Source organism: Entamoeba histolytica, genomic scaffold (genome assembly GCF_000208925.1).
Source record: "Entamoeba histolytica HM-1:IMSS scf_1104750516561 genomic scaffold, whole genome shotgun sequence".
In the NCBI taxonomy this organism is placed as follows: domain Eukaryota; phylum Evosea; order Mastigamoebida; family Endamoebidae; genus Entamoeba; species Entamoeba histolytica.
In genome coordinates this window covers 1-23493 of record NW_001915066.1, presented here as the reverse complement: position 1 = coordinate 23493, position 23493 = coordinate 1, and the positions used below count along the sequence as shown (strand labels likewise).

The 23493-nt window shown below is 24.3% G+C and overlaps 14 protein-coding genes across 14 annotated transcripts, besides 3 other annotated features; 10 read left to right on the top strand and 4 right to left on the bottom strand.

The window, feature by feature from the left end:
- Positions 1–1132: 1132 nt before the first annotated feature.
- EHI_019190 (uncharacterized protein) lies at positions 1133–1831 on the top strand (the record flags this gene model as incomplete). Its single annotated transcript, XM_648035.2, has 2 exons — positions 1133–1410; positions 1468–1831. The coding sequence occupies 2 exons, from the start codon at positions 1133–1135 to the stop codon at positions 1829–1831; spliced, it is 642 nt and encodes a 213-aa protein (XP_653127.2).
- Positions 1832–1884: 53 nt separating this feature from the next.
- Positions 1885–2491: a repeat region.
- Positions 2284–3155: a repeat region.
- Positions 3121–3523: a repeat region.
- A 494-nt stretch (positions 3524–4017) lies between these two features.
- Positions 4018–5118, top strand: EHI_019180 (nucleosome assembly protein, putative; the record flags this gene model as incomplete). The annotated part of the gene is made up of 1 exon (XM_648034.1): positions 4018–5118. One exon carries the CDS (start codon positions 4018–4020, stop codon positions 5116–5118), a length of 1101 nt encoding a protein of 366 aa, XP_653126.1.
- A 131-nt stretch (positions 5119–5249) lies between these two features.
- On the top strand, positions 5250–6510 carry EHI_019170 (translation initiation factor eIF-2B beta subunit, putative; the record flags this gene model as incomplete). The annotated part of the gene is made up of 3 exons (XM_648033.2): positions 5250–5311; positions 5371–6363; positions 6423–6510. The coding sequence occupies 3 exons, from the start codon at positions 5250–5252 to the stop codon at positions 6508–6510; spliced, it is 1143 nt and encodes a 380-aa protein (XP_653125.2).
- Positions 6511–7102: 592 nt separating this feature from the next.
- Positions 7103–8430, top strand: EHI_019160 (uncharacterized protein; the record flags this gene model as incomplete). Its single annotated transcript, XM_648032.1, has 2 exons — positions 7103–7565; positions 7637–8430. The coding sequence occupies 2 exons, from the start codon at positions 7103–7105 to the stop codon at positions 8428–8430; spliced, it is 1257 nt and encodes a 418-aa protein (XP_653124.1).
- A 267-nt stretch (positions 8431–8697) lies between these two features.
- On the top strand, positions 8698–9231 carry EHI_019150 (zinc finger protein, putative; the record flags this gene model as incomplete). Its single annotated transcript, XM_648031.1, has 1 exon — positions 8698–9231. The coding sequence occupies one exon, from the start codon at positions 8698–8700 to the stop codon at positions 9229–9231; it is 534 nt and encodes a 177-aa protein (XP_653123.1).
- A 527-nt stretch (positions 9232–9758) lies between these two features.
- On the top strand, positions 9759–10457 carry EHI_019140 (uncharacterized protein; the record flags this gene model as incomplete). Its single annotated transcript, XM_648030.1, has 1 exon — positions 9759–10457. One exon carries the CDS (start codon positions 9759–9761, stop codon positions 10455–10457), a length of 699 nt encoding a protein of 232 aa, XP_653122.1.
- A 115-nt stretch (positions 10458–10572) lies between these two features.
- EHI_019130 (uncharacterized protein) lies at positions 10573–11712 on the bottom strand (the record flags this gene model as incomplete). Its single annotated transcript, XM_648029.1, has 1 exon — positions 10573–11712. The coding sequence occupies one exon, from the start codon at positions 11710–11712 to the stop codon at positions 10573–10575; it is 1140 nt and encodes a 379-aa protein (XP_653121.1).
- Positions 11713–11790: 78 nt separating this feature from the next.
- On the bottom strand, positions 11791–13900 carry EHI_019120 (uncharacterized protein; the record flags this gene model as incomplete). The annotated part of the gene is made up of 2 exons (XM_001913964.1): positions 11791–13492; positions 13542–13900. 2 exons carry the CDS (start codon positions 13898–13900, stop codon positions 11791–11793), a joined length of 2061 nt encoding a protein of 686 aa, XP_001913999.1.
- Positions 13901–14073: 173 nt separating this feature from the next.
- Positions 14074–14463, top strand: EHI_019110 (uncharacterized protein; the record flags this gene model as incomplete). The annotated part of the gene is made up of 1 exon (XM_648028.1): positions 14074–14463. One exon carries the CDS (start codon positions 14074–14076, stop codon positions 14461–14463), a length of 390 nt encoding a protein of 129 aa, XP_653120.1.
- A 1145-nt stretch (positions 14464–15608) lies between these two features.
- On the top strand, positions 15609–16526 carry EHI_019100 (uncharacterized protein; the record flags this gene model as incomplete). The annotated part of the gene is made up of 1 exon (XM_648027.1): positions 15609–16526. One exon carries the CDS (start codon positions 15609–15611, stop codon positions 16524–16526), a length of 918 nt encoding a protein of 305 aa, XP_653119.1.
- A 5-nt stretch (positions 16527–16531) lies between these two features.
- On the bottom strand, positions 16532–17590 carry EHI_019090 (uncharacterized protein; the record flags this gene model as incomplete). The annotated part of the gene is made up of 1 exon (XM_648026.1): positions 16532–17590. One exon carries the CDS (start codon positions 17588–17590, stop codon positions 16532–16534), a length of 1059 nt encoding a protein of 352 aa, XP_653118.1.
- Positions 17591–18166: 576 nt separating this feature from the next.
- On the top strand, positions 18167–18757 carry EHI_019080 (uncharacterized protein; the record flags this gene model as incomplete). The annotated part of the gene is made up of 1 exon (XM_648025.1): positions 18167–18757. One exon carries the CDS (start codon positions 18167–18169, stop codon positions 18755–18757), a length of 591 nt encoding a protein of 196 aa, XP_653117.1.
- A 256-nt stretch (positions 18758–19013) lies between these two features.
- EHI_019070 (uncharacterized protein) lies at positions 19014–22699 on the top strand (the record flags this gene model as incomplete). The annotated part of the gene is made up of 3 exons (XM_648024.2): positions 19014–22139; positions 22194–22445; positions 22508–22699. The coding sequence occupies 3 exons, from the start codon at positions 19014–19016 to the stop codon at positions 22697–22699; spliced, it is 3570 nt and encodes a 1189-aa protein (XP_653116.2).
- Positions 22700–22752: 53 nt separating this feature from the next.
- On the bottom strand, positions 22753–23430 carry EHI_019060 (DNA mismatch repair protein mutS, putative; the record flags this gene model as incomplete). The annotated part of the gene is made up of 1 exon (XM_001913963.1): positions 22753–23430. The coding sequence occupies one exon, from the start codon at positions 23428–23430 to the stop codon at positions 22753–22755; it is 678 nt and encodes a 225-aa protein (XP_001913998.1).
- Positions 23431–23493: the final 63 nt, after the last annotated feature.

The following is a 23493-nucleotide window of genomic DNA, read 5'->3' as shown; positions in this document are numbered from 1 at the left end:
TTTTTTCTTTTTTTTGTAAATTATTTAGATGTATTATTTCTTTGCTTATTTTCGTGCCCATTTCATTAATATTTCTATTGTTGTAATTTCATCTACTTTCACTTTTTATCATTGTTGTTTATTTTATCTTTCATATCTTTTCTATTTTATTATTCATTTTCACTTCATCATTCTTCTCATTTTTGAAGAAACATTGTTATTTTATGAATAATAACAATCTAAAACGGTAGTTCATATTATCATTATTTTTATTATTTCTTTTAATTATGGAATTGATTTGAGTTGGAAATAATTGTTATATTTCTTCTTGTTTCTCTTATCTTTTTTATTTCTTTCATTAATTCATCTTCTCTTTTATGAAGTTCTATATATTCTTCTTTGTTTATCTTTATTCATCTTTCTTCTCTTATTTCTTGATTTTCTAATGTTCATTTTGATGTTTATTATTTTAGTCTATACCAAAATAAATCTTCATCATCTTTTCTTCTAATTTTGTTAGGTTGTTTCTTCTCTTCTTCTTTCTCTATTTATTCATTTCTACTACTCTTTCATTTCTTTGACTTCTTTTTAGTTTTATCTATTTTTTTTCTTCTTTATCTTCTTCTACTTCATTTTGTTGTTCATCTATTGTTTCTTTAATTATTCTTCTCTTCTTTATTTTCCACGAATATTTCTTCTTTTTTACATATTCTATTTCACTGTTCTTTCAATTTCTTCATTCCTCTTTATCCTTTCTTCATCTCTGTTTTTGCTCATTGTTTCTTTTCTCTCTCATTCATTGTCTTTTCTTGTAACTTCATTTATTCTTATATCTTTTTCCTGTGTCTTGGTTAATCTCATGATACGATTGATTGAACATTCTATTTGTATTGTGGTATTTGTGATTATACTTCATGCTTTTATTTTCATTATGAATGTGTTTAAATGAGAAATGATTGTGGAGATTATAATTATGATAAAAGATAATAAAGTGGTTATGAACATTATTTCAGTGAATGTTGATATAGCGATTATAGTCAATGGAGGGATGTCTAGTTATTTGAAAGTGAAAAGTACTTTTATGTGATTTTGGTGACAAACTTGAGGAGTAGAAATAGGTTTAAAAAGAATTATAAAAAAATAAATTAATGTGATGGAATTTAAAAGCCATACTCCACCTCCTCTAAGAACTGACTTACTTACAAAATTTAAACAAATGATTATTGCATTACCCAATACTTCATATGTTTTAGGAGAACGTTTTGATGAAATATTTGGAACAACATCATTAGAAGTTTTTCTTACGAAACTTAAAACAGTCTTTGGAGAATTTGTTAATAACAAAAGTGTTGATGAAGCTAAAAGAAAAGAGGTTATTGATTCCTTTGAGTTTTATGCTGATAGATTATTAGACCTTTATACACTCTCCTAGTTTGTTTATTATTAACAAATAATAATATAAAATGATATAGAAACACTAATAATTAGTGAAGGAAATGAAGAAGAAATGAAAAATTACAGTCATTTGTCGTTAGGACGTCTTCCAAAAAAAGAAGATTTATTAAGTAATTTTGATGCGTCTTTACCTACTAAAAGTGATATTCCAAGTTATAGTTCCATCTTTAATGAGACTAAACAAGAGAACCAACCAACATTACCTGCACTTTTATTAAAAAAGATTTCAGAAGCAGACAGTGACTTATTAAAGAAAGTTGTTGAAATTGTTTCTCCAATTAATTCATGTTGGAATTGTCAAATCTTCCTTGAAGACTTGAGTGATGAAGTTGTCGATAAATTAGTTGCACTCTTTGAAATTTCTCCATCAGAATATTGTGGTGGTAAAAATGAGTAAATGTACTTTCATTTCTTTATTTATTTCTTATTTGTTTATTTGTTTTGTTTCATAAATTCTGTTCCAATTCAGAACATCCAAAAAATGTTAATGTAATGGTTATTGAGTATTCCATTGTGTAGTGTAAAGAAAAGTAACTATGAGATAGAGATTCAACATCATATAAAAGAATGAATGTCAATATCATTAAATGGCATAAAAATAACAATGATGATAAAAGAAATACAAGGAAAATGATTTAAAAGATGAACAATACAAAGAAAAACAAATAAGAAACAGGGAAATACATTAATGACAACGATTATACACATAACAAACACAAATGATTAACACGAAATGATAAAGAAAAAAGAATAAGAAGATTAAGAAGTGAAAGATGAAAATGTGAAGAAATAAACAAGAAGTATGAAGGAAGAAGTGGTATGATTATCTTCAAGAAATATATTCCAACCAAAAATAAATGAGAGAAATAAAGAAGACAATAAAGAAAGAAGAAGGAATTAAAACCAAAACAGATGAAGAATGATAAATAATCAATAAGAAAGAAAAACACAAGAAAAAAACAAAGAAGAAAGAAAAGAAATAAGTATAAAGAATTGAAAAATAGAATAAAGAAAATAGAAGAAGATAATAAAGAATAACAAACAAATGAAAAAGAAAGAAAAAGAACAAAACATCATCAAGGATGATGGAGATGAACAAAACTACTCCTATGAAAAAGACAGTAGTGGAAATAGAAAAACAAAACACTGATTGTCAAAAAACAAAGTATAAGAAAACTACAAGAAGAAATAGAAAATACAACAAAACAAAGAAATAGAATTTTAATTGAATTGATGTATTGTTTTGAATTAATTGGTTAAATAAGAAATTATATAAGAAAATAAGATGGGAACAAATAGAAAATATAATAAAAGTAATAAACATCAATGTAAATAATGAAAAAGAATATATTAAATATATTAAAATATCATATAAAATAAAAGAAAATACTAAACAGTACATTAAAGTGAAAGAAAATGATATAATAGAAGAATAGAGTGTGATTCAATAATAAAAACATCATATTAAAGAATAACTCTACAGAAATTGATGAAGAATACCTTAACACTCTCATCAATAAAATAAAAGAAATGAAAATATAGAATTGTGCAAACATTAATTACTACTTTCAAAGAAAAGAAACTGATGAATTAATAATAATAAGTGGATAATGTTAGGAAGAAGAATGCATGAAGTTGAAGATGATATGAATATTTCAATGGTTATGCACATCTATCTCCAAAATAAAATAATAAGAGATAAAAATGATGAAATAAAAGAACAAGATGATGAAAATATTACAAATAAATGAATAGAAAGAATGAAGTACATAAAATATATGATGACAATGATAAAAGAATTAAATTTAATAAGGAAGAAAGGGTCAGAATCAATACAAATAAAATCATGTTTGATTCTAACAAGAAAATTAGAATAAGGAAGAAACAAATAATGAAATATATCCAAATAACGATATTACTTTAGAATAATGGAAATCGTTATATGAAACACAGGTGATATTAAATAAAGAGAAATGGAAAATAAAACAAATCACCTCATTGAATGAAAGATATTTCAATTATGACTATGTCATAATAACAATAAATGAAATAAATTTAAGTATAATGAAAATAAATAATTGAAAAACACAATGCATTAACATGAATAAAAGTAAAAAAGAAAAAGATAAAATATACATTATATAAAACGAATGAAACTCATAAATGATATAACTAATGACTCATATCACAATGTCAATGGAGATGAATGAAGAAAAGAAACATAAATAAAGAAACATAAATAAAGAAAATAGAGAAATAAGAGATTTAAAAAGAAATTGAATAATAAATTGAAACAGATGAATAATAAACACCTCAAGTATTAGATTAATTAAAGAAAAAAATGAAAATTACCATTATTAAAGAAGATAAAAATAATGACATTAAAAAGCTGAAGAGGATAATGGAACATTGAACATTCAATATTATAACATACTCAGTAGAACTAGTAGTAGAAGATTTATTTACTGGATTAATCCAAACTGATACAAAAACAATAAAAACAATTCAATTATTACTTACTATTTGCTTTTTTTTTAGTTTTTTTTGTATTGAAAAAAGAATAATCAAACTATTTTAAACATAATGAGTAATTCAGAAACACCTCGTACATTAGATAGAAAAGATGTTGTAGAACAGTTACTATTATACCAAGCAATGTTACATAAAAATAATCTTGAAATGAAAATTATTCAATGGGAAGGGGGGAAGTTATTATATTCACCAACTTCTCATTATGCACAATTACGAGAGGTTATTAAAACGATTCCTAAGTTTTGGTATTATGCATTAAAGAATAGTGGTTATTTGGACATTGTCTTTGCAAATCAAAATGATGAAAAAATATTAGAATCGTTAATTGATATAAATGTTGATTCAATGAAACAAATGTTAGATGGTAAAAATGTTGTTGATGTGATGGATACATCATATAGAGTAGTTTATTTGTTTAAAGAAAATGAATACCTTCAAACCAACGAAATATTCCAAACAGTTTATTTTACAACAACACAAAACCGTCCTGTACGTTATGAAAATAGTCCAGTCATATTTAAAAATGGGTTTGACGTTCATATTGTTAACAATCATTATCACCATTCATTCTTTGATCAATTCTTAATTCCATATGAATCATTAAATGAAGAAGAAAAAAGTGATGCATTAGCGAATTTACATATTATTTTATTTGATATATTGAAGAATCCTGTCCATTTTTTTAAAGGAACAATGGGTCAGTATGAACCAAAAGAAGAAGAAATACTTCATAACTTAGAGATGGAACAAGAAATGGATGAAAGAAGAAACCAACTATTAAATGAACAACAAACAACTAATACTCATTCAGAAGAAAAAACAAATAATGAGCAAGAAATTACCACTAGTCAAATTAAAGAGGAAGAAAAACAAGAACAAACCCAAAAAGAAACAAAAGAAGAAATTTCTTTACAAGAAAAGGAAATGAATGGTATGTCTGAAATAAACAATGATGAACAAATGAAACAAGACTCTCAACCTTCAAATATAATTCCTATTGAAAAGTTTGAAGATAAAACAATTCCACAAGTATTAAATACACAACCAATAAAAGAAGAAAAAAATGAATTAATTAAAAATACAATTTACCAAGAAATTAAAGTAGAAGAGAAGATATTAAGTAAAGAAACAAAATCAGAACTACAAAAATAAGATTTAAAGATAAAAGGAAATAATCTAAATTGAATTTTATTAAAAAGAAAAAAAGAAAAAGGGTTTGAATTATTTTGTGTTTTTTATAAATAACTTTTTTTTTAAGAAAAGAAAAACTAAAAATTATTAGAATGCAAAAGTATCAATCAACATTTAATAGAGTTCAAGAGATTGTTCAAAATATTAAAAGAGGGTTTGAATTTATCTATATAAGTTTAATCAATAACAGTGTATATTTATAATAAATTATAGAGTTGTGTATGGAGCATATCAATCATCTTCTCCAATTCTTTCATTATTATCAAGACTTATTGAGAGAGAGCATTTTGAAAGACCTGGAGAATTAATGAATGTTTTAAAAGGAATTGGTAAATATGTTCAAATAGGGACACAATCAGAATATGCTACAGTAAATATTGTTCGTCGTGTTATGTTTATGGCAAGAGAAGTTGAAAAAAGTATGTTAAATGAAGATTTTGATGTACAAGCAAATGAATTACATAGATTAACATTTGAACATCAAACAACAAGTACAGTTGATATGGTTAAATATAAAGAATTATTAGTTGAAATGATTAAAGAATTTCAACAAGAATTATCTACACTTTATGAAAGTATTGCAGAACAAGGAGAATTGTATATTAATGATAATGACACTATTTTATTATATGGTAAATCAAGAACTGTATTAGAATTTGTAGCTGGAGCAAAAAGAAATAGAAAATTTAATGTTATTGTTATTGAAAGTTTACAACGACATGATGAACAAGAAATAGTTAATGATTTAAAAGCTAAAGGAATTCAATCACATTTAATTTCTGAATCATCTTTATTCAGTATTTTACCTCGTGTAAATAAAATTATTCTTGGATGTCATTCAGTTTTTGCAAATGGTGGACTTGTTGCTACTTCAGGAGCTTATAATTTATGTAGTGCAGCTAACCATTTCCATGTACCAGTTTATGTATGTACTGGGGCTTATAAAATTTGTCCAAATTTCCCAACAAATTCAAATGGATTTTCTTTAATTCAATCACCATTACCAATAACACCAGCAATTTTATCTACACCAGCTATTGGTCGTACAACAACTGGACTTGAAGAAGTTCTTACAAAGAAATCAGATGTAGATGAAACTGTTGTTGTTAATGAATATCAAATAAAAGAAGCTCAATATGTTCGGGTAATTAATTCTACATTTGATTATATACAACCTGATTGGATCAATTTATTCATAACAAATGAGTTTGTTTTAAATTTGTCTTCATTTTGAGTTAAATAATAAGTTTATTAACTTTTTTTAGAAAAGGTGTTTCACCATCTTATATTTATCGTCTTGTTGCTCAATTATATAATCCTGAAGATACATTCTTTATTGAAAGTGGAAATTAATTCATTGACTATTTGTCACATTTTTCAATATTGTTATTTGGTTTTATGTTATATGAGAAAGTGTATATCCTGTAAAGATCTTCAAGACTGAAACAAAGAAATGTTTAAAGTAAAAAAATAAAAATAAAGTAAATTATTAAAATAATATGCTGCTTGGGTGCAGAAAGAAGATCGCAAGAAGATTCTTTCTCAAAAGAAAACTCTGAGAACTATCTGAGAAATCAAATGGAGATGAAAAGGAAGGAAAAAGAAAATTGAATTTTGAAGATTATTTGGAAAAGGTTAAAGCAAAAAAAAAAAAGGAAAAAAGGGTTATTTTATAGAATAAAAGAAAATTGTTTTTAATAGTTTTTATTGGTTCATTTAAAAATAGAAGGAATGATAGGCAAATTAATAATAGAACTAATAGTAATGAATAGTTTCATGTATAATACTTTCGTAGAAGAAAATAAAAATCTGAAGATGATTTTAACTTTCGATTTACCTAAAAAAAAACATAGGATAAAGAATGTTCTTCCATGTCATCAGAAGTACTAAGAAAAGCAGAAAGAAAAGAACTTAAAAAGTTAGTACATACCAACAGTTTTATTCAATGTCCTTATTTAAAATATTTGTACCCAAAGAAGAATCTTTACTTAATAAAGCATTGAAAACTGAAAATGGAAAAATTCCTAAAAACATTGTTAAAAAATTAAAAGAAATGGAAAAAGATTTAATGTCATCTCAATTGTTAAATCATGAGATATTAACTCGTATTAAAAGTAACTTAACTACTAACGAATATCTTCGTCTTCTTTGTGTTATATTTATTATTATTAAACATGATTCAGATAATGCATTATTAATGAAAATTGTATCAAACTCTGTTCAATTCATTACCCATATTCCTGTAAATTATAAGACACAAGAAGAAAAAGAACTAATGATTGTTTTTTCAAATCACCTTGATTTATATACTTCTTTGTATGTTGATGATTCTACTGCTTTAGACAGGTCAATTACACTTGATAAAATATCTATTCTTCATTCAGATAAATCATATGATCAAACTATTAGTTTGTTTCTATTTATTTTAGTCAGCTAATAAAATGTACATTTTAAATAAATATATGGCTCATATTATTAGACACTTTAACTTCTATGTTTTTTAATTTTATTTCATTAGACTGGAATAATCCACGTTTCTTTATTAATAAATTCCATTTATATATAATCAATTTCTTTATTAAAGAATTAACGACTACTTTCTATAGACTATGTTGTTATATACAAGCTTACTTTGATACCATAATTAATGCACCTCCTAATTCATTAAAAACTTCACTAAAAATTTTACTTAGATTCCAAGAATGTCAATCTTTTTTTAAAAAAACATTAGAAAATCCAAATGTAAGAAATTACTTTCCAAATGCTCCTTTATATATTCCTGTTGATTTGGAAACTTTTCAAGAATTACTTTGTGCTAGAATGATTAAAAATCAAGAAACTCTTGTTGAATTAGCAGGAATTCAAATTCCTGAAGTGATTAAAGGTGCTGATATTAATATGCTTACTAATAATTTAAAAGTGGTTAATGAAAATTTTCAGAGGGAATTAAATGAGCAAATGATGAATATTATTTATTTCACTCGTATTATTGTTGACTCATCTTCTGTTACTAGAGACATTTCAAGGTCAACTTCTAAACAAAGAAATACATCAACCCTTTCTGAAGGAAGAGATGATACACAAAGTAATAGTATTAAAGAAGGGATGGATAAATGTATCAAAAGTGTTTCTGAAAGACGAATTCATTGTCCTATGGCTTCACAACCATCTACACCTGTAATAAGAAATCAACGAATTTCATTTACATTAAATACTAATACATTACCAGACCGTTATTTAACTTCAAGTGGAGAAGTAAGTGTTGTGTTCTAAAGAAAGTAATTTTATAATATTTATTTCTACTTAATGATTAATTATTATATCAAATCAATTCTAATCAATTCATTTGAAATATAAAAAAAAACAAGTTTTTAATTCATTTGTTTGTAAAACTTCTTTGTGTTTATTTTAAAGTTATTAACTTGTGTTTTGTTAAAAATATAATCTTATTAAGTATTACTTTCTTAGTGATTGATTTTGTTATTATTCACTTTGTATGAAAGATACTTGATAAGTATTACAAAATGTCTATACTCAAAAATGAATATTCAACAACAAATGTACCATTTGATACATTGTCATCCATTATTTCTTACAGATCCATTTGAAGTATATAAAGAAAATCATGGATGGTGGAAATGTGATTTATGTGGCTCTAAACCATTAAGAAATGAATTAATGTATCATTGCGATGAATGTGAGTTTGATGTTTGTGCATCTTGTTATCATCAGGTTATTGCTCATTATCATCATTTAAATCATACTTTTGAACCAGACTATGAAAGTAGAGGAAAATGTTGTGATTGTCATAAAGAAAATAATGATAAATTATTTAGATGTAATCAATGTGTTATGGCATATTGTAAACAATGTTTTGAATCTCTTTATATCCCATCATTTCATCCTCATGCACTTTATGTTTCAAGTCCTTCAATTCTTTATCCTGGTAAGTGGTGGAAATGTGATTATTGTCAACAAGTCTTTGGTAAAAACAAATTTTCATTATTATTTCATTGTAGAGAATGTCATACGGATTATTGTTTTCATTGTCTATCTTTATCTCTCAAATCATAAATAGTTAAAAATTCAGATTTTGAAAACAATTCATCATTCCTATTTCTTAAATAACATTATATTTTAATAATAAAATTGCTATAAAAACTTATTATTATTTATTTTTATAAATTTTTTTTAGAAAATTCAACGTTTAAATTTATTGTTTTTTAGAATAGTTTTTAATAAAAAACTAACACATAATTACATTCCAACGAAATAGAAATTATTCCTTTCTTTTAAATATAAAAATAAAATTCTATTTTTGAAAAGAAACAAATAAAATCAAATTATGTGGATTTTTTTCAATTATTTTTTCAACAAATTAAACAATTTTATTTATTTTAAAAGGGGTATTTTAATAAAAAAATAATAAAATATCGGGAGATTACATTAAAATTAATTTACAGAAAAAAGAAGCATTGTATGAAAGATGGTTACAAAAAAGAGAAAAAATAGTGTTTTTCAAAATAGATTCCAAAATTAGAACTAAAATGACGTGGAGCTTGTTATTTATCAGATCTAAGGTTAAACTACTCATTAACTAAATGCAAACATCTCAAATGAATCAATACTGTAATACTAGAAAATTTCCAGTATTTGATGCAATAGATTCTACTCCTGTTTTAGAAGATAATGAACCATATCATTTAAAACTTTGTTTTTGTCCATTATGTCAAAAAGGAATGGCTGTTTTAGCAAAAGAACAATCAAGAAATGTTATTTCATGGCAATATATTTGTAGAGTTATATTTTATTGTTTATCAGTGATTTATAAAAAGAATGGATATTTTTCTTTAAAATATGATGTTCATTGGTTTATTGTTGATCATTGGTATCTTTTTTCTCAATTAGACCAATTTAGAACTAATCCAAATAAATGGAAAAAAGCTATTTTAGATGCTATGATTCATTGTAATTTATTTGAGTCAGGGAAATCAACAATGAATAAAACTGGTGTTTGGAAATTACGTAAATATGAAGCACCTTGGGAATGTTCAGAAAATAATTGTTGTGAATATAACAATATGAATTCAGAGAAATTAATGTCAACTGAATGTTCTCAAGAAGAATTTATTCTAAATGAAAAAGATAAAAAATGTGCATTACCTTCTCTTTCTTCTATGTATAAGTATTCAATGAATGATATTAATCCTGGAGTTACTCCATTACCTAGTCTGTCTAAAGTTCTTAATGAAAATATTAAATTAGATGATTTTAATGGTTTTGTTCAAAACCTTCTTTGAACAAAACTTTTTTTTACAACAAATGTATTTAAATGCAACAATTAATTCATATCCTTTTCATATTCATTTATTATTTTAATTTTAAAAAATTAAAAAATATTTAATAAATAATTATTTAAGTCATATGATAATCAGAATTTGTTAATGTTAATTTATGAACTACAATTGGACTACATCCAGTATCTGAATAAATAACTGATTTATTTTTAAGTTTTAATATATGTTTCCCATAAAAACAACTCCTTTGTGTACATCCTTCTAATTTCATTTCAACTCCAAATTCTTTTGAATAATATAACACATTCATTAATGCTTGATCATATCCAAAGAAGAAAGAAGGAAACCATCTCATTCTTTTTACAAAAGAATTCATTGCAATTATCATTTTTTTCATTCCACCCATTCCAAATCCACCATTTAACGAAATTTGTTTATTAATAACACTCTCCCTTGTTACTTCATCTCCAAAAAATGATTCTAACCATTGGAAATGATTATGGTTATTTGCTGGAGAACAACAAAAGTCTAATGATAATTCATTTGAAGTAGAATTAGTTGCAAATGGACATTCAGTTGTCCATATTAGATCATTAACACCAAATGTAGCAAATATATCATTAAATATAACAACATCTCTTGTATCAGAAAATATTACTCTATCATAATCACTTTGGTGTCGTTTAATATATCTGGTAAAAGCAATATATCTAGTAACTACAAAATGTCCAAATGGTATATCACTCATGTCAACTACTTCTACATTATATTTTTTCATATCATCATATAATAAAGGTGTAGGTGATGGCCATAATAATAAAGCAACAATCTTTGCATGAGGAATAGCTTGTCTTGTTATAGAAAGAGTTTTTAAAGCATCAGTTCTTTGTTTCATATAAATCCGTTTTGTAAAAAATCCAAATGAATATACTAATAAATCTCTTTTATTATTTGATTTAAATTGAAAGAAGTTTTTACATTTTCCTTCATAATTAAATGTAGCTACATCAATAACGTTATCTTTCCAATTATTTTTTTGAACAATAAAATTATTAACTTTATGAGTTTCTATTTGTTCTGAAGATAAATATAAATATTCTTTATGTTTTAATTTATTAAGATTAATTAAAGGAAAAGATATAATAATGAATGTAGTAAATGTGATTAAAGAAATTCCTGTAACAATTATTAGTAAATATGATTTCTGATATCTTTTCTTATATTTTTCTGGTATTTGAACAATTCTTTCCCAATTCATAGTTTTTTTAGTTTTTTAAACAAAAAATAAAAACTTTAAATAAATTGAAACTATTTAAAAGAATTATATAAAAAGTATTTATTTATTTTCATTTTTATTTAATTCTCCTTTCATTTTTTCAATTAAATCAATTTTTGGTTCTTCTTCAGGAATTATTAATTTAAAGTAATTTGAATTGATGAATTTTTTAATTAAATCATTATTCTCAGTTACATTAAGTAATTTATTTCTTATTCTTTCTACCTCAGAAATAAATTGAGTATTATTTGTAAATTTAAGAGAAATAAGTTCAAGCATTTTATTTGCTAATTGAATTGCATTATTAACTAATCCACAATATTGTAGTCGTTCACGTTTACTATATAATTTTTCCATTATTATTGTTGATGATTCTAGATATCCAATAATTATTTCAAGACAAAGTAAAGGATTATGTTGTTTAATGTAATTAATAAGGTCTCTTCTTTTAACTGAACCTCTTTCTGCTATTTCATCATAAAGAATTTGACATTTCTTAAGAAAGTTAAGAAAAATCTTTAATGAAGAAAAACAAATAAAAGAATGCTCGATACAATGTAAGAATGGTGTTGTAACTTGTGAAGTAAATGGAAGTATTTTAGATGTTAAAGGAATGAATTTATTAAATTCAGTTTGTGTTATAAAAGCATCAATTTGAAATTCATCATTTTCAAAGAATAGTTCAACACAATATTCTAATATTGAAGTTAATGTATCATCTGTATAGATTGGATTATAATAATTAAAGCAAGAAAAACAACAGAAACATAATGAACATGTAATTAAGTTGTCTTTTAATAATGGAAAATGTTCTAACAATAATTGATTTGCATTTATTTGAAGACAAGGAAAACTTGATGAAAGATTTACTAATAGAATAAGATCATAATAAAGAACTTCTTTAATTGAATAAATTAAAGAAAATGTGTCAGGACGAAAAGAACATAATATTGGAATAATATCAAAAAGAATTGATATGAGTTTATCAGAATGAAGAAAGTCAGGAGATAATGGATGAGTCAAATTAAGAAGATTTGATAAAACAATTTTTAATGAATGAAGAGAATTTAATGGATTTGAATGAAGTTCATTTGAAAGAAATTGAATGATATTTAACATTTGAGATATACTTAATGGAAGTTGATTATCTGCTTTAATTAATACGTAATGATTTGATTTTTGAGAAATATATAATGATTCAATTTTAGAGATAATAAAAGAAAGATCTATATGATAAACAATATTATCATATTGATAGTCATTTGATTGTTCTCCTTCAAAGAAGAAAGAGAGAAAATGTTGTTGGTCTAAAGTTAATTGTTGAGATAGTCTATAATGATTTAAAACATCAAGAAATTGTTGTTTCATTTTACTTTCTGAAAGAAGAAGTAAAGACTGAATAACTCCAGGAAGTAATTTCGAAGAAGAAAGATATAGTTTTAATAATACAATAACATAATCATATACAATATTATCTGAAAGAAGTCCAAGTCCAATCATTCTTTCAATTAAAAATGATGTAAAAGAATATGTTTGTTCAGTTGGTGAGTCATGAAGTTCTTTAAGAAGAGAAGATAAAACTGGAGTTAAATCTTCATCTGGAAGTGGTTTAATTTCTAAATAAAATTGTAACAATGCACGACTTTTCATCTCTAATGATTGTTTAAAAAGAGGTGTTAAGTTGACAGTATCTTTAAGGTATGATTTAAATGGATATTCTGTACTAATATATTCAGTTAATACTATTAATGAAAATTCATCTCTAATCATTAGTAATAAAACATATTTAATATTAAAATTTCTAAACAAACAAATGGGGTAATATATCGAGTAAAAATTGAGTAAAAATTTTATATGTTCCTTTAGATAAATAAGTAAATAGTAATAATATGATATTACAATCAATCAACTGTTGTTTTGTTTTAACTAATTGTAAATATTGTGAATAACTAAACATTTCAATTGAACCTCCAAAGTCATTTTCAAAACAAGTGATATGACGACTCATATTGGGAACACGAGCTGATCTTCGTTTTTTCGTATGGAATAAAACACTACTATCTTCACTTATTTCTCTAATTATTGGTTTATCTCCAATAAAAGAACTCTCTGAATCACCAGAGTTATAGCCAAAGAAAACTTGAGAATATGACTCATCAAAATGTGACATTTCAAAGACTTCTTTGTTCTTCTAATAAAATTTTGTTTTTCTTGTTTTTGAGATTTTGATTTTTAGTTTTTCTAATTCAAAAATACTGGCAGTCATAAATTTATTTTCTTATTTAATCTCATCTCATTTTCTTGTTCAAATTAATCAGAATGAACAAGTTCATTAAATCAAGTATGACAGAAGAACAATTACAAAAATGGATCGAAGAAAGAAAAAAAAGGTTTCCAACAAAAGCTAAAAGAGAAAAATGTCTTTCTGAAGAAAAAAAAAAAACAGATGAAATTGAAAAAAAGAAAAATGATGAAAGTAAACCCAAAAAGAATGAAGAAGAAAATGATAATCCTATTGAAATTAAAGGAAAATTAGAAGATGACGTTGGAAAAGAAATTAAAGAACGTAAAATACTTAAAGAAAAAGAAGAAGAAAATAAGAAAGAAAAAAATAAGAAAAAAAATCAAGATATTACTCAATTTATGATGGACCAAATGCAAAAACAAGTTCAAGAAGTTGAATATGATATTTTATTAGAAGCAATAGATTTTTTAATTCCAATGTTTCAATGATTATTAAATATTTAATTAACTTTTTTTATGAAATTTTTCATCTGTTTATATTATTGTTAATTCATATAAAATATCATTGAAACATTGAAATTAAAACAAATATCAAAATTGCTTAGTTGAATGAAGGAATTTATTTATTATCTCTTTTTTTTATTAATAACATTTATTTTTATGTATCACTAAAAGAGTTTTTCAAGATAATCTTCAGTTAATTGTTTTATTTGAAAAAGAAATTGTTAATGATAAAAATTGATTTTTTGTTGATATTTCTATAAAAAAAAGTTATAATTAATATCATCTCTATTTTATATGAATGGAAGTAAAATTAATATTTGGTTTGTTTTATTATAGAAAGTCTTTTCTTAATAATATCAGCTAGAGTATTTTTGTTATGGGAATAGTAAAAAAAGAAAAATATACATAAAACAGAATATTTATTAAATAGTTGAATAATAAATAAAAAAATATTCAACTAATTCTAAAATTTTTTAGTACTATGAATGGGGTTTAGTGAAATAAAGACTCATTAAAAATAGTAATGGTTAGAATAGATTTTATATTTTTCTTTGTAAATTTCATTATGATTAACAAAAAAGAAAGGTTAATAAAAAAGAATTATTACTAAGTATCTAATGTAATATAATTTTATATTTATACTCTTTATTAAAATAGTATTGTTATTGAAAGTAGAATGTCAATAATGATTAATAAGGTTTTACTATTAATTAATTAAGAAAGAACTATAATTAAATTATTAAAAAAAAATACAAATGATTATTAAATAGATAATTTATTTTTAGATAATGTATAGACATTATTCATAATAACATACTATTAATTTGATCTTCTTATTTTTGTTTTGTTTTATTTTTAAAAGCATTAATTAAAATAATTGATAGAATATAAATAGAAGAATATACACTATTATGAGAATAGAGAATTAAAAGGAAGTAGTTAATTGTTATTAATTTTTATTTAAGTAAAATAAGTCATGACTAAAATGTATAATTTAGAACAGAATTTAAAATAATTTTATTTAGTATTATAAATTAATTTAATAATAAATGTCATTTTTTTGTTTAATTTGTCATTTGTTAACAAGTTAATAGAAGAACTAAAAAAGTTGATAATTATTATTTGTTTCTATGAACCAAGACTCTCTTATAGTTATTTCAGAGGGTAATTCAATTGTTTGTAATGTTAATGTACCAGATGAATTTTTTGTAGCAGGAAAATCATGGATTGGTATATATGTAGTTAATAGAGAAAAAAATGAACATTACCATAAAAGTCAATATGTTACATCAGCAACATCAGTGATTAGATTTAATACATTAACAGATGGTATTTATGATGTAAGATATTTTAAAGAGAATTATGAAAAATGTTTTAATGCACGTGTTTCAATTGGACAATTAGTTATTCCCAAATATACAATTAGTGATATAACTTCTAATGAATATAAACTTCATTTAACATTTAATCAAGAACAATTACTTCCTGGAGATTGGTTTGGATTATTTAAAACAAGTTCAATGAGTCAAAAACATCCAATTGTTCAAATATGTGTTGACCCAAAAAAAAATGAATATGATATTGATCTTCTTCCATTAAATTTAGAACCTTATTACTATTGTTCTGAAAATGGAATTTTAACAACCAAACAAGAACGATTTGAAATTAGATATTATCGCTCAGGATGTACTTGTCGTAATGAAAGAGCATTACACACTGGAATATGGCCAAGTAAATTTTCAATGAATTTATATAGTTTTGTTCCTTCAGGTATTTGTCCTCTTAATGAAATAAAAAAGGGTGCATTATTAGTGAACATTAATAATATAAAAAATGATATTAAACTTATTTATTGTTCAAATGTTGAAAAGTTTGAAATTCAAATATATAATGAAAATGAATTAATTTATAAAAACGTATATCAACCTCGATCGAAGGAAATAACTATTAGCTTAGGTCAAACATTAATTACATCAAGTATTGAAATTCGATTAGTTTGTTCAGCAACAAATCATATCCTTGAAAAAAAAGAACATAATATGAATTAATTGAATTATTCTGCATCACTTGTTTCTGATAATGCATTTGGAGAAGTAGATCGTTCATCTACAATTTTAGGAGTTTGAATAGACGTGTTTGACTCTGATTTCTTTAATTCTTTAACACTTTCATCAACTCTTTTTGAGTACTTTTTAATAAAAACTTCAAAATAAAAATTAGCACCATTTGAAATAGCCCAAGTAACACAGAAAAGAATCCATAATAATTCTAAGTATTGATAATGATAATAAATGAATGTAGGAAGAATAGTTATTATAGTGTAAATAAATTGAACAGTTATTAAAATAACTAATGGTCTATCTTTAAATCCTTTCTTTAATAAATAAAGATAAACTGGATGTGGATGTTCTTGACTTAACCAAATAAGTGATGTAATATAATGATTCTTTTGAATAGTTTCTTTTTTAAATCCTTCTGTAATAATTAAATAAATAATTTGCCATAAAATATAAAGGAGAGATGGAATAATTAAACCATTCATTATTGTTAATTGTGGTACTGTGGTTAATACATACCATCTAATACAATAAATTACTAATCCTGGAAATAGATGAATATAAACACTTGTTAAACGATCTAAATCATGAAATACTAATGAATTTCTCCACATTGGAATTGCTGTTAACAAAGGACCATGAGAAAATACAAAAGCTATTTGGAATAATGGTGAAATATATTCAGTATTTAAAGAAAAAATACAAAGTAGAGTTATAATTTGACAGAAATAACAGAAGTCAATCATAAAGTATTGCCATCCATTCTTTTTATAAATAAAATAACGAGCTCCTAATAATGGAAAAATTAAAATAATATAATAATATGGCATAAATTGTGGAAGTGCTGACAAAATATGTTGAGTAAGTAATAATATTAATACCCCACAAACAAATGAAAATTTATCTAATGTCTTTAAAAATGGTTCTGATTCCATTAATTTATTTAATTTGTTTTGATATTTGTCAATAACAGAAAGTCCATGTTTATCCATTAAACGAGAGATATATTGGCGTTGGAATTCTCTTTGATATTTTTCTTCAAAAGAAGTAGACATAAAACCGTTTATACTTTATTATTTTTTTAAGTTCTTTCGTTAATATTGTTCTACAAAAAAATAAAAATCAGAGGTTAAATAAAAAAACAATCTACAAAAACGAAATACCACTTTCTATTTTTTCTTTTTTTTTGTAAATTAAAGTTATATATAACAAAAAATATTATTTTAGGGTTGAAAAGAGGTTCACAGAATATCTTCAATAAGAAAGTTCTTTTTTCTGAAATAAGTTGTAAAAAATAAAAGAGGAATCGAAACTAATTGTTTAACCAAAGAAAGAAACAAATAAAAATAGTAAGATTAATGATTGAAATTATGGAATGTTTTGTTTTTAGATAAGGAGATAAGAACAAAGGAAACTTGAGTGAATGGAATTAGAGTCATTTCTCTATTTACAAAAACATGAATAACGAGAAAGATAGTTCCAAAAATAAATACATCCAATAAAGAGTTTAAAACTATTCAAAATGAAAAAATAAATTCCAATGAAAAAGCTGTTCATACATGAAGAACTGAAAGTGACGGATGAAGGTATTTAGAGATTGTTGCAAAGATTAGAACTATTTTCACTTTTAGATGGACAGCACAGAGAAACCAGTAAGAAATGCCAGAAGACGAAGAGAAAAAATTGAAAAACCAGAAAAGGATTATGAAATGCTACAACAATCATTACTAATTGCGTTAGCATCACCATACTGCGAAATTAGTTTATCTAAACCACTTACAAAAACAAAAACAATACCACCAATCTTTAAGATTCAGAATATAAAATTTGAAAAAGAAGAAATGGATTTTGGTAGTGTTGTTGAAGAAAAAACTAAACAAATTGTTTCAAATGAGGTAAATCATGGAATCGATGAAAATAAAGCAAAACGCCATAGTGAAATAAATAGAATTAGTATTGCAGTAAATATGTTATTTGATATTTGTCTTGAACTTGGATATTTCTTCACTTTAAAAAAATCTAGGAAAATGTCTTCTACAATACGAATCGATCGTATTGAACAAGTCTATTTAAATGGTTCATTAATTCTATCTAAAAATCAAGTAAAAGAATCAAGTTTTAAAGCATATAATATTCTGAATGCTCTTTTTGATACTAAAGAAACTATTGTTATACCTCAAAATTGTTATGAGTTAAAAGAAGTAATTCCTTCTTTATCATAACTTTCTCGATTTTAAATTTATGTAAACTTTAATAATAAATCCGTTTAATTGATATTATTCTTTCTTCATCTCTTCTATCTCCTTTTTCTCTAATACCTTTTTTAAATTCCACAATTGATGTTTTTTATCCCATTTTTTATTAACAAAAAAAAAAAAATAAATAAATATTTATTTTTTTTTTTTTTTTTTACTTAAAAACAAAAACTTAAACCTCAAATTGTGAAAAAGTAATGAATAAACTTAAAATAAATCATTTATGTCATCTCATTCAAATACACAAACACCTGTTGTTAATATAAAACCAGTTGATCAAAAATTCCTCAAATATTCAATTCCATCTGATTTACCATATTTTCCATTTGGTCAAGATATTCAGTCATTACCAATTTCTGTTTTTAACTTACCTTTTAGTAAACATTCAGAAATACCTGAATTTGAATGTTATGAAGGAAAATATGATAAATTTACTCTTGAAAAAATAACAAAAAAAGTTCCTATTTCTGTATCAAAGATTGTTAAATATCAATCATATAATTTTAGTGATATTGATAGTATTTGTCATGGTCTTATAAAAGAAAAAAATAATTCATTAGAATATTTACATCGAACAAATCAATTGGATTCATCTATTAAATTCGCTTCAATTAATAAAGAATTTGTACTTCAAATTTTACAATTTTGTAGAAATGAACCAGAAATTATTATTACACCATCTCTTTCTGGAGCTATTCGTATGTTAGCAGAAGAAAAAGGAGATGATTTATATATATTTTTTGAAGGACTTGATGTATATAATATTTATGCCATCTTTGTTATATTATGGAACCAAGAAACTTCAAAAAAGATTACTAAACTTTGTATAAAAAAGTCTTTTGGTACACAGATATTAAATTATTATAATCAAACATCAAATGAGAAAACTAAATCAATTTGTCTTCAAACCCTCCTTTTAGTATTATTTAGAACAAATAATCCGTGTGGAATAACAAAAGACATGGGTGTTCAATTTATTGCATCATTAATCAGACAGACAGAATCTTTACCAAAAACTCTTTGTGATTTTTCTTATTGTATTGTTTATTTATTAACATCTTTTTATCCTGTTCTTCTTAGTATCTTTGAATCTACACAATTTAAAACTATTATTTCTATTGTATCTTTTTGTCCTACTGCTTTATGTGTTTTAAAAAAAATAAAGAAACCTTGTTATCACTTATGTAATATTACTTCTTCAACCCCCAGTGTTAGAATATTATTTGGACATTGTTTTAAATATACGAACCAATTATATTTAATAGAAGATTTAGGACTTCGATTAGTTAATAGCATTTGTTTATATTCTCCATTTCCATATGGTTATGAATCTGAAACATTATATGGAATGTGTTATTTATTATATGGACTGATTAAAACACAATGGAGTCAAGTTGAAAATAAACAATACATATTTGAGAATATACTTAAATTTGTTCTTCCACAAATTAGTAATTCATCTAGTTCATCTTATTGTGACCAAACAAAAGGAACATTTTGTCCTAAATCAAGAAGACTATTATTTAAATGTATTATGATAATTATTAGTCAAGCTAAAGATTTAACAGAGTACCAAATGGCTAAAAAATTTTTAAAACGGCTTTTTAATAATGAAAATTCGTTAGCGATTGAAAGCAATCATTCACATTTAAATTGTCAATATGAAAAAGGGTATTCTAATGTTTATGAATGTTTACTTCATTCAAAATATATTCAAAATATTATTTTTAAAGGAGATATAGATAAAAATATTTTAGGAAAATTAACTAAGTATTTATATGGATACAACACTACTGTTTTAATTAATGAAATAATGAAATTAAACGTTAATAAAATTCTTGATTCTATAATCCAAAACATTGATACGACAGAGATTTGTTTAGTAAATGACAACTCTTTTAAAGTCTGTACTATACGTGAAACAACTAAACCTGTTGCAATTTTAAGTTTAAACATATTTGAAGAAAATCACATTAATACTACAAATAAAGATTTCCCTGTTATTTTTGAAAATAATGATGGAGAAGTGTATCGTCTTGTTAGTGGAATTTTCATTAAAGGGTGTTATGAGAATATTGAATATATCCTTTTGAAAAAAATTAATGAAGAAGAATTTGAACTAAATTCAAAATCAGTTAAAAGTGGTAAAATAGTAATAAGACTTAATGAATTGTTAATAATGAGTGAAGGTAATACTATTCTAGGAAATGAAAGGGAAACTTTAGTTCCTGTTATATTGGTTTATGAAAAAGACAATTGGAGTCATTGTGAGATGCCAGGAATTGAACAAGCATTTACTGAAAATATTTATGAGCGTGATCTTAAAGGATTAAAATATGCTACATGGCTGATATCAGATTTAAATACAGCACTTTTTGATGTTGAATTCAAAATTTGGGAACAAACAAAATCTATTATGTCATTCAAGTCTCCATTAAAATTAATGAATACACTTCTTTTATTACCTGAAGAATATCAAAAAGATGTCATATTTCAAATTTTTTGTGTTGTTAGTAATTTAATTTATAAATCTTCTAAACCAAATGTTTCGACTCATATCAAAAAATTAATTTATTTATTTATCCAACTTACTGACAATGAAAAACTTCTTAGATTAACATTAGATGAGTATAACAGAATAAGTAATTTCCAAGAACTTACTTATTCTGAAGATTCATATTACTTTCAATCATTCTTAATTACTCTTTATATTAAACTGTCTTATTATGAATCAATATACTCTAAAACTTGTTACTTCACTTTCTTAACTATGTTGCAAACAATTAATGAACTTAGTATTAATTATCAATCAATAAAAGCTTTTAATACGATTATTTCTGGATTAGTTTTATCTAATCCAAAACATTATGACTTATTCTTGAAGACGCATTTCATCTCCTTTTTATTTAAAATTCTTCCATTTAAATCTACACCCACAGACGAGAAAATTAATATAACTTCAATTTTACATTTATGGCTCATGGTTTCAATCCCTAAGTTCGATATAACGAAATCTTTTAAAAGTCAAATTTGTTATGGAAGCTATGATGAAGAGTTAATTTCTTTATTTATTAAAAAATATGAAATATTTGTTCAATATTCTGTTGACCTCAAATTGTTAATTGCTTTGACTATTCATTTATGTAAAAATAATCAAACAAATACCCAGAATGTTCTAGATACTATCTTGGAAAATATAAATTTCAATGAATATAATTCTTGGAATATACTTCTTGAAGAATTTTTAGACTATGATGATGATTTAAAAGAATTTAAGAGAAATGTTTTTGTGGAACATTTTTCTCTCTTCAAGTTTAGAATAGATTCTACTACAAGACAACTTACAAAGGTTTGTTCTTATTTAGTAAGACTCATTCAAAAGTATACCAACAAAATTAAAAAGAATGAAAACTATTCACGTGTATTAAATGATATAAAACAAACGATAGAAGATAAACTTAAAAGGAATAATGATATTGTTAAGTTATTGAGTCTTTCATTAAAAGAGTTAATTCAAATAAAGAACAATAATCAATCAAGTCAAGTTATTAACTCTTTATTATTTTCAACATATATTGATGTTCTTACTCTTATTGATATCGAAATTAAGAATAGAAATTGTTATTTCATTTTGAAAGATTATGGTATGAACAAAGTTTGTTTAAATAAATTATATCCTACATTTTATTGTTTGTTTCATTTCACTCACTTTATTAGATTCAATTGGTTTATATGAAAGCACTTATAAAACATTGCCAAAAGGAATTTGACTATAGAAATAACAACTCTCATAATGAACAAACTATGTTAGGAATCAGACCTTTAAATTTAGATGTATTAGGTTTGGATTACAGCCCTAAGTCACCAGACTTGTCATTAGCTTCTTCATCAGATTCAACACTCAATTGATTTTTTCTTTCACACCACTTTTAAAATTTAACAAAAATAAAGGGAAATAAGAATTAAAGAGGTTTAAGTTTTAAAGAAGAGAGATGAGAAGAGATGAGAGAGATAGAATTTAATAAAAGAGAAAGATCACCATTGTCGACGTCAAAATTAGAGAAATTAGAAAGAAGGGAGTTGTAATAAAATTCTAAGTTGAGATGAGAAGATAAAGGGAGAATAGGAGAGGAAGTGGATAAAGAGGTAGCGATTTGAGAAGCACGGGAGATTAGAGAAGAGGGGAGATGAGCGAGTCGAGCACAATGGATGCCATAAGAAGAGTCTGATATTCCATTAACAAGATGATATAAAAAAGTGATAGAGTTATTAGATTGATTAAGAAGAACGTCCATTTTAAGAGGAACACATTTATTCAAGTCAATGTAATGAAAAAAGGAAATGAAATGAGTGGAAATGATTGTTTTTGGAGCGTTAGAGCCTAAAGATTGAAGATAGCGAAGTGTAGCAATAAATAAAGCCAAACCATCAGAAGGATGTGTTCCTTTACCAAATTCATCAATAAGTAATAAAGAGTCATTTGAAAGATGACGGAGAGAAGTACTAAGAAGAGAACAGTCTGTAGTAAAAGCAGATAAAGAAGAAAGAGAAGAGTCAGAGGAAGAGAATTTAGTAAAGATGTGACTAAAAAGAGGGATTTGAGCATTAGAAGCACAAACGCCACAACCAAGTAAAGCCATGATAACATTAATTCCGACTTGTCTTAAATAAACTGTTTTACCACTTGAATTAGGACCAGTAAT